At 40.2% G+C, this 14,269-nt stretch overlaps 2 protein-coding genes across 3 annotated transcripts in view; one reads left to right on the top strand and one right to left on the bottom strand.

The window, feature by feature from the left end:
- coa6 (cytochrome c oxidase assembly factor 6) lies at positions 1-1,887 on the bottom strand. The gene is made up of 3 exons (XM_004568862.2): positions 1,691-1,887; positions 911-1,056; positions 1-696 (listed from the first exon to the last, which is right to left on the bottom strand). Coding segments are annotated over exons 1-3 (246 nt in total). The 5' UTR covers positions 1,692-1,887; the 3' UTR covers positions 1-597.
- Positions 1,888-11,790: 9,903 nt separating this feature from the next.
- The window catches only part of ptprz1b (protein tyrosine phosphatase receptor type Z1b), a 68,458-nt gene continuing 65,979 nt past the window's right edge, over positions 11,791-14,269 (top strand). For both annotated transcript variants that reach the window (XM_004568861.3, XM_004568860.3), the window contains exon 1: positions 11,791-12,133. In XM_004568861.3, coding sequence (XP_004568918.1) covers positions 12,070-12,133 — 64 coding nt within the window. In that variant the 5' untranslated portion in view covers positions 11,791-12,069. The remainder of the gene's footprint in view (positions 12,134-14,269) is intronic.

Genomic DNA, 14,269 nt, shown 5'->3' with positions numbered 1-14,269 from the left:
TCTGTTGTTTTGATTTATTCTTGAACGACACAAGTCATTCAAGCTTTCAAGATTTTCAAAAAATGAGAGTAAAGAGTTTAAATCTCCACTATCAGATCAGCTCTTATTTGCAAATCACATATTTTTAAGAAAAACACCAGGCAGACGCAAAAGCAGAACAGATTCTCTGTTCTGCTGAGAGAAATACGTGTTAGGGAAAAAAATTGTTTTGCTTGAAGAGAACCACAGAAACATTAATATTGGACAGTGTTGTGAGAACTAATGGCAACAGGTTGAATGTGAGACTTCAGAATTCCAGCAGGAGGTAATGATAGTAAAATCTGTCCAAAATGACACGTTACTTTGAGGTGAAATCCTACTGGACTCCATAACTCTGGACTCTTTAGCATTTCTGGGGATGGAAGATATGAGGATTTTCAAACAGGTCCCTTGTGCTGCCACTTGTATTTCCTAAAGCAGCCTTTATTTTAAAAAATAAATAACATTATTAGTTTGATCTTCACGCACTCTGTCCGCAACAAAGCCACAAGCTCCTGTCCAAGTCCTGCACCTCAGCAAACCCAGGCCAACTTGCAGCTCTTGATGGTTTCTAGGTGATTAGGATGCCCCCTGGGGGCCTTCAGCAGGTGTGAATCCCTCTGTCTGCATCTTCTCCTTGTATTTCAGGAAGTCTCTCCTTTTGGTAAAATACTTCACCTGCAGGGGAGAATGAAAAGGAGCAAGAAGCTACTGAAGGCTGACAATCTTGTTGCTGCTTAGGTTCTTTAAAATGTTCTCTAAATGTCTACATTTAACATAAAGTTTCCAAAATTGTCCAATAAACGCTGTCGGCTGCTCATCTGTGACACTGCTATCGACACTATCTGCAACCCTAACTTCAACCATTAATAAAAAAGATGGGATATTTTACCCACTGGGCCGGGCATTTGGCCTCAAATTCGCTCTGGAACCTCTGGCACGATGCAACATTGTCATCATTATCATCCAAACACTTCCAGAGATGATCCCTGGCATCCCAGCAGGTCTTCCTTTCTGCTGAGTTTGGAGCTGTCATCACTGCCCCAAACACAAAGAGAAAATTAATCATCAATAAAACAGAAATTTTAATAGCTAATGACTTAGCACAGGTAAACTGTTAAAATATAACAGTTTCTCTACCACAGAAATCTATTCTAGTCAGGAAAGTCCCCTCATCCATATAACAGTTAATCTAAGCTTTGTATATACAGTTGGGTAAACTTTACCTTCACATATTGTCCAGGTTTTCACAACTTTCTGTGTTCACACTGAAAAAACAGCCTCAAAAAGAACTTGCACATCTTCTAAGCCTGCTTTAATACCAGACTGCAACCTTACACAACAACAGGTGCTGTGGCAAAAAGTCAGACAACAATTAATTTCCGGTATTTGCCAAAAATGACTATATTTCATCTGTTGTAAATGACTGGACTAACTGATTGGATATAATGTGGGTGCAAATACAAAGAGTCATAAAAATACTTGCAAAATAATCATTATTTTTTATATATAACACCTTTATAAATCCTCTTGAATACAGTTTATTTACCAATATAAGCAAACATATTGGGCACTAAAAAAGCAGAGAAATATTAGAAATGACTTTTGTGGCACCACACCGGTAGCTGCCAAACCAACTTCACCTGTATAAACTTAGCTAAACGTCACTCACTGAATAAAAACGCGGAAACCTCTCAGAGCACGTCTCCCTTCAGTCTCCCGCGTTCACTCCATAAAGCCCGACCACCCGCACAGAGCTACTTGTACTCCACAAACGACAGACAGACTTTTGTAACCTGCTCGGGTGTTTGTAGCGTAGAGCAAAGTGAAGGACGCTCACAGAGGCGCTTCCTTGTCGCGCCGTGATGACGTTCGGACGTAGCTACTGAAATGTACCAGGTGATGGCGCCATTGTTAAACCAAAGAAGCGCGAGGACGACAGGTTTTGAAGGTTTTTTTTTTTGTATATTAATGTAATATTAAGTAATTCATCCGTTTAATTAAATTGTATTTTTAAACTGTGTTGCTTGTGAGGCAGGTTTTGTCTGGGTGGTATGACATCTCTCTCTCTATATATGTATATTACAGGACGGTATTTCCTAAAGGAAGCAACATGTGAGTGATTGATAGCAAATTTTCCACTGACAGCATTTATTTTTCTATTCTACCCACTGTAAAACGTTCACATCTTTTTTATATTTTTATTTATTTATTTATTTATTTATTTATTTATTTATTACACTGTCCAAATGGTAATATGTGCCAAATGCAGTGAGGTGTTACAGTGGTGTCTGGACAGAAGAAATCATTGGACTAGAAAATCGTTAAAGAGAAGTGGACTCTTTGAAACAGGCCACTTGGGTTTTAGAGAAAACCACAGGACAGAGACAGCTGATGAATTATAAGCGCTGTATTTGACACTCTTGGATCGCTAGATTTTCTTTTTGAGTTGTCTCCAACAGTGGGTTGGCATTTCTAGTTTAGGTTTTAAGGTGGTTTTATTCTTATTTGCCAGATAAGTCTTTTAGTATTGTTATTGACAAGTCAGTCCTCAGGGAAGAAAGTACCTCCAGTCTAGTTTTATGAAGCTGCCATGCCAGATAAAACCCACACAGACACAGGGAGAACCTGTTGATCGGTTTGGGATTTTTCAAACTGTAGATGATTTCTCTCAATTTCATTTTTTTTTCATTTTTTTTTCATTTTCTTATGCATTTGTAAAGATATGAGGGGAAAAAGACTCTGTCTCATAATGGCAAAAAAAAAAAAAAATCCCTCCAAAAAATTCTGTTTCCTGGATCCAGATCCAGATTAACTTCAAAACTTAAACATTTTAAGTGTTAAAGCCATAAGTGTGAGTAATCCTGATAACAAACAGACTGAGCGAGACAACAAAACCTCCTTGGCAAAGGTAGGAATGCTGCTAGTTGCAACTTGGTTTGGAATAGTTTAATGTCAGTAAACACAGGACCACAGGAAACCCCAGCTGTGACCGTGGGTAATTTTGCTAAAACTTTGAGTCTGTTTGTATGGGAGGTCATGAATTTATTCATACCTCCATATTATCCGTGGAAGCCTCAGCAAACGCTAAGTGAATGTAATGATTTTTTGTGTATGTGTGTGCATGTGTGTCTTAGTGGGAAATGCGTGTTGTTGATTAACTCTCCTTTTTCTTTCCTCCCTCAGCCACTGTGATGGAGAATAGCCCCACTGGTTGCCATGGCGCCCAGCAGAAATCCACCCTAGTTGGTGTGTAGACTGAAGGGAATGAAAAACACAAGCACCCCCGATGCAAGGGTGAGAGGCTCACCCTGTTCTGGGGAAAGTAAGTGTTTGTGCGTGTCTTGAGTGCGTTTCTTCAGAGACAGAACTTCATTCACTATTTATGGCACAAACCATTTACTGACCTCACGTCTGGTGTGTTACTTCCTCTGTTAATGAGGGGTTTTCATTTGAGCTTACTTCATTACACAGATTTCAGCAGGTATAGAGCAGCTCTCTGGAAGTGCGTGGAAAGCCAATAAATAAACGAGGGGCTGTGATATTCAAAAAAGTCTTAAAGTGGCTAAAATTGTCTGCAATTACACTACACTACTAAAATTGTTCCATTACAGTGTGATGAGTTCATTGATTGGATTTTTGTTGACACACAAGATGCATATTTCATGCTATCATAGAAACATCAACAACTCACATTGACTCACATTGAACCAGTGCTGTAAGATAAAGTCCTAATATCTAAAAAGAGAGCCTGTTTCATGTGGGAGGAATCCTATGCATTTGCCATGAGCTTTATCCCACCAGGCTCTAACCCTCCGCCAAATCTTATGGTAAACATGCTTGTCGGCTTATGTAGCTCCTGTGCAAAAGTAACTCAGCTTAAAAAATGCATTAGGCTCCAAGGCAAGCTGCAAAGTTTTGAAGATGCGTTGTAAATCTCTGAGTGATGAATAATGAGTGTCTCCCTCATGTCTGTAATTTGTGACTCGCAGTTTTGCATCCTTATTTCAGTTGACTGTGGACTTACGATGACTCGTTTCATCTGGGACACACACTTATTAAGAACTAAAGGATTTAAGAATCAAAAGCTGGATTCAGAGATTAGAGCTAAATAGTTCAATAGATTTTATTTGAGAATCAGAGGCAGTTGAGTGCAGCAGAGTGGTTCAGGCAGCTGAGATTGCTGGAAGCAAACCATACATGAGGCTCAACCCCTTATCAAGCAGGATCCATACAGACCTAATGGACTTATTTTGTCATTTTAGCTATAGAATTAAAGAAATCAATCTCATCTTTCAGGAAATTTCTGACTTTTAGCAAAAATTGTAACAGAATTGCAGTTATTTTAAGAGTGCTTACAAAATGGGCCTGCTGGTGAACCCATGATGAATAAAGGGTTAAATTAGTCTGACTTGCAATTTGAAAGATGGTAGTGGATGAGACAGAGGGTTAATTAAAGAATTTAAAAAAAACTAGGTTTAAGTTTAAAATATTGTTGACAATACCAACAGGGAGCCTGGTTCTGCCGGAGGTTTCTTCCTGTTAAAAGGGAGTTTTTCCTTCCCACTGTCGCCAAAGTGCTTGCTCAGAGGGGACCATATGACTGTTGGGTTTTTCTCTGTATGTATTGTGTAGGGTCTACCATGCAATATAAAGTGGCTTTAGGCAACTGTTGTTGTTATTTGGCACTGTATATATCAAATTGAATTGAAATTGAATACCATAAGATTTCTGCCGCTTGGTTGTATTGAACATTGTGGTGGAGAATTAAGAACCATGTTGTACTGTATACACACTGCAAGAGCTTAATTACTGAATGAGTCTTTGAGCTCTAAACTTCACACGAATTGAAGTTTAGACTTCACACGGTGAGAAACAGGGAGTGCATGTCACGATCCTGGGTCTTATGACCCAGTGTTTTGAGTTTTAGTTCTTTTGATGTTTATAGTGTATGTTTAAGCTCATTAGGTTTCCTATGTGCATTTGCTTATTAGTTCCCCCTTGTGTTTTCAACCCCTGTGAAGTCTCCCTTGCCCTTCGTGTGTTTCATGTCTGTGTGTCTTATGTTGTCAGGTCTGCGTCTCATTATATTTCCTGTTTTATTTTGAAGGGGTCCTGTGTTCCTATGTTCAATGTTTTTAGTGTTACTCTCTCCTTGTGACGTCGTTGTGTTCATGTGTGTCAGCTGTTTCTCCATGTGTTCCCACTTCCCTCATTATCCTCCTGTGTGTATTTAGTCCGTGTGCTTTCAGTCATTCTTTGTCAGGTCGTCTGCTCATCCACGTCACAACTTCAGGAATCTATGTCAGTTCACCATGTTTAAGGTTTTTTCATGTTTAGTTTTAGTTCACCCAGTTTAGGTTATTGTTTAGTTTCACCAATGCCCTTTTGTTTGTACCCTTTTTTGCTAGCCTCAATAAACGGCTTGTTTTTTGTTAACTCCACGCCACGTTCAGTTTTTGGAGTCTGCGTTTTGGGTCCTTTTGTCAACACATACAGTCTGCCCTCGCCGGACTGTGACAGTGCAAAGCCACAGCCATGGAAAGCACTGTTGGATTAAGATCTGAAACTAATACACAACACAGAGCAACAAATATGGAGGCAAAACAGAAAAACACAAACATTCAGGAACACATCTTGTTTTAAAAGTAGAATGGGAGGCAGAGCATTTTGGCTCCTCTTCTGTGGAACCAGCTTTCACTTTGGATTTGAGGCTGAGACTGGCACCCTGTCTGCTTTTTAATTTGTTTTCTTTTTTGATAAAGCAGAATCAAAGCAGAGCCACGGCAGATAGCCGTCCTTCCCTGAGCGTTGGGTCTGCTGGAGGTTTCTTTCTGTTAAAAGGGAGTTTTTCCTTCCCACTGCTGCCATGTGCTTTCTCATAGGGGGTTGTCTGATTGTTGGGGTTTCTCTGTATTATTGTAGGATCTTTACATATAGTATAAAGAGACAAATGTTGTTGTGATTTGGTGCTATATAATAAAACTGAATTGAACTGAAGTGAATTTTAATTTGCAGTGCAGTCACAGGCAGCATTAGAGTTCAGACTGGCTTCTTGAGAAAACTTTGTTTCAATAATGAGTGCAGGCTGAAGAACAGAGGTCCACACATCTGATGACGCCACACTTCATGCCATGTTAAAAACTAAACCTCATTCACAGTGACCCTTTGCACTTAAAAACCACTGCTTTCTGCAAAATCAGGAACTCCAAATGAAGTATACTGTACCTCTCGGCCCAATTATAATCTGCCCCCTATATTCCCTCTCCCTGCAAACTCTCACTCTCATTCTCATGGAAGGTCTGCCACATTATGTGCTGCTTCAAACCAAATAACCTTAAATGGAAGTGGGTTATAAAACCAAGGCTTAGTAACTGCATTCTGTGAAGGAGCAGAGCTGCTTTTAGATCCAACACGGAGGGCTGGGTCTGCAATAAACTAAATGAAGCGCCATTCCTGAAACGTGTGTATGTTTTTGAAAAAGCGCTTCATATTTTATTTATTTTTTTGTTACAAATTGTGATAATAAGCAAAAAGAAGACAAAATGTTATGAACCACTGAATAAAGATTAAATGGAGCAGGCACATTGCTGTGATCGTGATCTGTCCATATGAAGTTTTTGTTTCCAGAAGAATCTCTCCTACCCCACAATTAAGAGATGTGACTACACATCAAAAATACATCGGGCTATTATGAAAGTTTTAAAATGTTTAAAAGAGAAATAAAGCAGAGCTCAGAGGTTTGGAAGGTTTGTGCTTTCATGAATATTCATTTCCTCCTCTTTTTTGCTCTTAAATGACCTGGCTGTTTTTGACAGTTGTATCATTTTGTGTGTGTGTGTGTGTGTGTGCACACTCCACATACAATGTGGGTCATCTCTGGAATTTGAAGCTTAATTCTATGGGATCAACCACTTGGGTAATGTAGGCTCTCACCACTTTCATTTGACTCTGATAGATCTCAAAGTTATTTTCTCATTCTGTTTGAAAGTCTTGCTTTCATTTTTTTTTTTAATGAACTGGTGAGGTGGTTGATCCATTGTGTCATTTCAAAGCTATTAAAAGCACTAAAGCATTTCCTCTTCCTCCTACTGCAATGTTGTCAGCAGCAGAAGCACCATCTGATCTGGCAACAGATTCTTTGCGGAGAGAACCAGAAATGTGAGCAGCGACCGTTAGATTGGAGCAGTGTGATGTATTATCCATTCACAGTTGTCAGGAATAATGCCACAAATAGAATTTAAAAAAAGCTGCACCAGTGGAAGAAGTACTTTTTCTATATTTTTAATGCATGCTTTAAATTGTATGAGCACCTGTTCCTTTGGGGTGACCATCAGTCTGCTGTCACCTGTCAGTCAGTGTCACTTCGGCCTGTATGTCAAGAAGAGGTTTACAGTACTTGTGACAAGACAGTTAGGTTTAAAGTCAGTTCTAAGAGCAGTTTAAAAGGGATTATCAGATATAATGTGCACGCTGTCTGTAAGCTAAACTTTAAAAATTTTATCCTTGCTTGTGATTTTTAAATATTGCAATGAAATACATCTTGCAACAGAAGAAGCCTCTTGGATGAGAGTTGAAACACCTTCAAGAACTTAAAAATGTCCAGTCGCTTTCTTTCAAAGCTCTTTAGACTAGCAGGACTTGGATGACTGAGAAACCTACAGAGACATTTCACTAAAGCTGTTTTCTCTTTGTTCTTTCTGTTTTAAATAGTCCTATTTAGCATTATTATCACTTTAACGCTCAGATCAATCTATTGACGTTAAAGGAGAGTCTTTATACTGTACTTTCTATTTTTTCACTGTATTCTTCTATGATAGATTTTATGATTGGGCAGATGTGATTTTGTCTCTAGGCCATTAATCTGTCCAAATATCCTTAATGAATCTTTCAGCTACCAGTCTGATTCTTGTTCTCCTGCTCTCACTGTGTGCCTCTATCTTTCTGTGACTCATAGAAACTGTCATGTAAACACTTCATTCAAGCAAGGTTAATGAGACTATGATGTTAACATGAATTTGTGTGATATAAATGATCTGCACGTCTGGATTTGTTCAACTAGTCCATTTATCAACATGTGCTAGGGGCCATCATATCAGAATATTTATGAGTGTTGTGAGATGGCATCTATTCCCCAGAGACAAATAAGAAATGAAGGAGCCGATAATGAGGTCTGAATATTGTAAAAACAGAATTACAGATAAGTAAGTCCTTTTTCTCCCCGCTCACGTGATAAATAGAGTGAGAGATGAGTCATTTGACTTCAAGATTGTTAGTGGAAACTTTAGTATTCCAGGACGGTAAATGTCAGATCACAGTCACACACTTGCTCGCATTCAGTTTCACTCTCAGATGAAAACACTTACACTCAGGTGCTGCTAATATAAATCGATGACCGTGGAAAGAAAAGAAAAAGAAACCCCTTTCTCTCCTGACACTGACTGATAGGTCAGCTTGCCTTTTAATCGCAGAGAACACGGAAGCTTGGCTCACGAATTCTCAACACAATGTACTGTACAGTGTTTGAGCAACCACCTACTGTATAATGTGCAGCCCAATGTTTTCAGCACTTACAGTAAGCATTAAATCACTCACTCCACGGCGGAGGCATCTCTTTCTTTCACCCACAAACCCAAACGAACACATCGAGCAGTATTTGCCAAACCAGTGGTGTCCAGGATGCTGACCTCCCGTTGCCACCAGTCAACCAGTCAATATCATTGTCAGTCTGGAAATGACATCCACTGTCATGGTAACAGAAGTTTTAGCATTTCCACACTCATTTAAATAACATTTGTTGACACTATATGCACATGTGTAAATGTGAAAGAAGCCACATGAACGCTGCAAAGATTTTTTTATTTCTATGTGTTTTAAAACACTCAGTCAGCTGCCTCTCCATGCAGTCCACTGTCCTGGACAGCAGCTGGCAAGAAGAGTACTGACTCTGCTCGTGTTTGGTGTATCAGTGCATGAAAATTCAGAACAGGGTACAAGGGTTTTTGTCAAACTGGTTTATTTATGTTAAAAACTACTTGAGTAGTCATCCACAGTTAGAAGTATATGAGGCAAAGATGAATGGAGGGCAGCTGCGGCGTGAATCTTTTCTTAAAGTGTCATTAAATCAGTGATTAGAGGCGCCGCTGATAACGTGGCGCAAATCTTCTCTGTGGGTAACCTAAATGAGCTCCTGTCAGGTTATTGACCTTGTTCCAGTCGTGATGTGAATGCACAGTGAGAGTGAGGAAAGAGAGCAAACACGTAATCCATAATCCATAGCTGCCTGTGTGCACTGGAAACAGAATCAGCTTTACTCAGTAACAGGATGTGAGAAAGCTCTGGATGCTTTTGCAGGAGGCCTTCATCAGGCTGCAACTGTCAGAGGAGACCGTGTGTGGGTCTGACATGTTTGTTATCAGATGATTTGATTCATTTACCCCTCTTTTCTTACACTCATGTTACAGGCTTTGACTATAAAAGGTAATGTTTGTGCGGTTTGAATGAGACTCGGTGAGAGAAGATTCCCTCCGAAGCTTAACTTTTCTATTCGTGTGAGTAATTACACAAACTGAGGGTCCAATCAGCATGTTTTCCACAGACAACACTCCCGTTCTTTCACAAACATGCATGCACCTTTACTCTTATGTGCCGGCAGCACGGACGCCAGAGGGGATATTGTAACAAGCATCCGAAAAAATGTTGGTCCAACAAGTGAGATGAGGCTCCGGCCTGAGTTAAGGGGGGGATTAGCTCTCTTAATTTATGCTAATGAATGCACACAGAGCAACAAGAGCTGTGTGTTATTGTGTGACTGATGCCTGTCTCACAGACACACAAAAACTCCTGAATCCATCAGTCCACAACCAACTACAGCCAAAACTCTCTACCATCACCCTGTTTCCTCTGTGGGACTGCGCTGGCTCGGCTGCTTCCACATTCTTGTTTTTGTTATTTGTTTCTGCTTCAGCTCAGCAGACTGTCGTCATTTCTCTGCTTAGCTGCGCAAATTCAAGTTGGTTTTTTGTTGTTGTTGTTTTTTTAAAGGTCACCACCTGATGTCCGTCTGTGACATTAGAGCTATTTGAAGTAACCTGCTTTTGTTTTTGGTTGATATTTCTGTGACATCACAGCTGTCTAAATTGCCTGTGGGGACGCTTAGCCCATGAAAAGCCATGCTCATTTCCTATCAATGGGTTTCCTATCACAAACACACACCACAACCTTTCGACTATTTTTGTAATAATGAAGGCTGGAGGGAAGTCCCACAAACAGACACGAGAACAAAAAGGATTGAAATAAAAATGAGCCTTTAATGGCTGTGAGAAACATCCAGGAGCAACAAAGTCTAATAACTGAAGAAACCATAAATCCAAAAAGTAAACAGAATGGAGCAAAGGGATGAATCCTAAAGGAATGATGTTCAGCACACAAGGGAGCATGCACAGATAAACCAAACCGAGACAGGAAACCTCACAACATTCAATCACCACAACAGTGAACCCAAACAGAAATCTAGACTTAATAATAAATACAGTTCCAAAACACCACAAAATCTGTGGGCCAGGAAAACTTTTGGCACTCGTGGTATGTTGTGTAAATCATATAGGTTTGATCCTGGAGAAAAGAAGGCTGGATGCAGCCCAAATACCCATACTGTGTACCAGTGGCTAAAGCCCAGATGTAGCCCACATCTCCAGGTTTCATTGGGTCACAAAAACTGTGCAAAAGCCGCCATCCCTAATTTCTTTATATTTTGCTTCCAAGGATCCAGACTGTCTTGGAATTTTTTAAAGCAGCCTTGAGTGGCAGTTTTTCAGATTTCTAAAGAACTTTCAAAGATTTTCTTTGGACATTGTCTGCTTTTTCATTCACTGCAGTCTTGTATGTGACCATTTTTAGTATAATTTCTTTCTTGTTTGTTAAACTACTTAACACTTACCTATGAATCAGTAATGCATTGAAAGGGTCGTAACTGAAGGGATGAACAACTTTTGTGTCTGCACAAATTAGACACATAGTAAAGAACCAATTTTCCATTTCTTTCACCAAATCTATGAAAAATAACAAAGATGACAGAGTTTGACAGGGATAAAGTATTATTTTTGCATGAACAAGGTGATTCCTAAAGAGATATTAGCCAAAAACATGGTTTAACATGGCATGGTGTGCAGTGTGTCATTACAAAATTTCTTGACGTGTGGAGGACATGAACCGTACCTGAAAATTATAAGAAAGTTCGCATAAGAGAGTCGAGGCTGTGTCACCAAATATTGACTTTTGAGCTTGTGAGAATTGTACAAACTCGGTTTTTGTTATATATGCAGTATTTGACTGAATATTTCAGTAAATCACTGCAGCTATTTCCATTTTCAGCCAAATATGAAGAAATGAGGCTCAAGAATTTTGCACAATATTGTGTAAGGGATGAAAAAAATCAATAAAGTGAGCTATGCAGTGAGAAATGAGTGTGTCACTATACAGCACTGTAACATTAGAGAGCACAGGTACAGTTACTGCATATCCTTGTCATTCCCACAGTGCCACATATTACCAAGATCTCATTGGGTAGATAGGAGGAATACTGTATTATGTGTTGTACTGCCGCCCTGGGATATAAGAGCCTGATCACAGTCGCATGCCACACACACACACACACACACACACACACACACACACACACACACACACACACACACACACACACACACACACATAATGTCCCTACTACCATAAGGAATTTCGCAGGAGCGAAACAGTGATTTCCATTAATGGCAGTGGGCGGCGCGCGCGCACAGCTCGTCTCTTACTGCGATGTACATGCGCGTCCGTAATCGTCCAACCAGCCAGCGAGCCCGCACTCCTCAAATCAGACCCAGCCGAACCAACCCGAGCCGAACTACAACGATCCGAATCGACATCCCCGCCAGCGCAGTCCAAGGCTGGAGAGACGGAATGATGACCTCTTAACGCATCTTTTACGCACTCGACCCGCTGTCCGTCCCTTAAAAGCTCACATTCCGCCTGTTTGCGCTTGATTCGCGTGCTGAGATCATGGACACAGCACTTCTAAGGACCCATATTATCTTCTCTCTGCTTCTCCTTTTCATCCAAATAGGTAAGAAACTGAGGAGGAAAATGATAAGAATCCCAATTTAAGTGATTGTGGTGGCTGACAAGTGATGCCGTGAATGTTTCTGAACGCCGTTTAAAGACCGAGCGGTGGGTCCGTGTTATTCCCCCGGAATATTCGGCACACTTTCAGCCCGTGTTTCCAAATGTGCAATCGGTGGAAAAGACAGAAGGATTACACATGTTGCCGCTGGCTTCTCGGGGTTTCAGGATTGTTGTTTCAGAGGAAGCGTGCGCAGTGCATGCAGCGGTTTCCCTGATCATGCTTTAGACGTGTTGAAGCGTTTTCAAAGACAAGTTGAAGAGTGAATGAAATGTGATGCTCGCTGTGAGCGCGCTCGGTGTTTGATGTTTTATTTGGTGAACGCTCGCGGTCTTCTAAACGCATCTGAGAAGATAAATATTAATCAACATTTTCAGTGACATGACGGGATTCCACTGGGCTTTCTCTGAGTCACAAACATGTAGATACAATCTACATTTTCATTTAAATTGGAAGACGCGGGAATCCATATGAAAGCTTAATGTTTAGCACATTGTGGTTTAAGTACGGTTCTATATAATGTTTGAAAGTACTTTTTGGTTTGGCTGCTGAATTCACGCCTTTAACATTTACTCACCTCAGTTATTATTTTTTGACCTTGTTGGCTCATTTTAACCTCACCTTAATAGCTTGTTGATGCCAAATCACAGATACTCATTCGTGTATTGAAATTGGTACAGATTTGCGTAACAGGTGGGGAAGAAACTGTGAATTCTGTGTATCCTGACTGCAAACACATTACCAACGACTAATAACTGGAATACATAAGCATCCGATCTGTTCAGATTTCATCAAAACCAGATTAGTGGCAGTTCCAAGATCTAGCCCCCTCATGGAGCAAAGCCAAGTTACATGAATTAAAGCGAACAGTGTAGCTTTAGATGGTAACTTTCGTTCACTGTGAAATATATTATAGTAGTAAATTGATGCTGAAATATAACCAATATGGCATATCTAAGTGTTATCATAAAACCTGAGGCAAACAGTAAAATTGAAGTGGCCCCAGGAGGGATTTTCCTGGCACAGAGTCAGGAATTTTTCAACAAGAGTTCAAAAGTGAAGAATGAAATGAAGACGTTTCTAAATTTGCTGAGGTGCTCTTTGAACTACTTAGAGGGACGCCTGCCAATCTCAACCAGCTTCTGTCTGAAGCTGGTTGAAAAACGTTGATTTTGACCTCATAACAAACAGTCAGTTGTTCAAGGTTGAGTCTTAATGAGGTTATCCAACTGATTTTTATTCAATCGGCTGTTCAAAAGGCAGAATCCCATGACGGTCCAGTTATTAAGCCGAGATCAGACGGTTTCAAACGTTTTCACGTCCCGAAACACAAACCTGTCTGCTCCCATTTGATGAGATTTTCTCTGATGACATCCTTTCTTTTTTTTTCCTTCTTTTAATTTGATAAACTCTAAATTTGTACAGAAATAGATGCATCATGATAGATGGTACGAGGGAGGGAAGATACCTGAAATCTTCCTCTACTACATGGTTGATTGGTTGGATGGTTGAATTCAATAATAGCAGTGCAATTGCTATTGCTCTCATGTCAAGAAAAAAAAAGAAGAAGAGGATCAGAATCTGCATAAATTCCACCGGCCTTTAACTCCTTCCACCACCTGCTGTCACCACAGGGTAAAGGCCATATCTTAATTAAATGGAGATGCTCGGAATAAAGAGATCTGTGCATCTGAGATTTGGTGTGATCGGCTGAGATCATTTTCTACTGAACTTTAGAGGAGTTCCTTTGCACGGTCAAAGTTTGAGATGAAGTTGTTGGCGTCCACTTGTTGTTGATTCTCTTTGCAATTATCTGATGCAGTTTGGTCCATTGCTTTTTGAATGTTTATGTGAAAGCTTATGTTTTCAGATACATAGTGAGAGAAATATTGTCTCCCCTCTCTCGAGGAAGCACAGCGTCTCCCCCCACCATCTGTCTCCCAATATGCCTGGACACCACACAACATCACACACATTTTCTTGCTCAGCCTTGCTGTCACACTCCTCCGTGCAAACACACACACATACAAATAGCAGTGAACACAGTCCTTTTTGCTGCGCCTTATGCTTTTTAACAGC

This window comes from Maylandia zebra, linkage group LG17 (assembly GCF_041146795.1).
Source record: "Maylandia zebra isolate NMK-2024a linkage group LG17, Mzebra_GT3a, whole genome shotgun sequence".
Taxonomy (NCBI): domain Eukaryota; kingdom Metazoa; phylum Chordata; class Actinopteri; order Cichliformes; family Cichlidae; genus Maylandia; species Maylandia zebra.
This window is presented reverse-complemented; position numbering and strand designations above follow the sequence as displayed.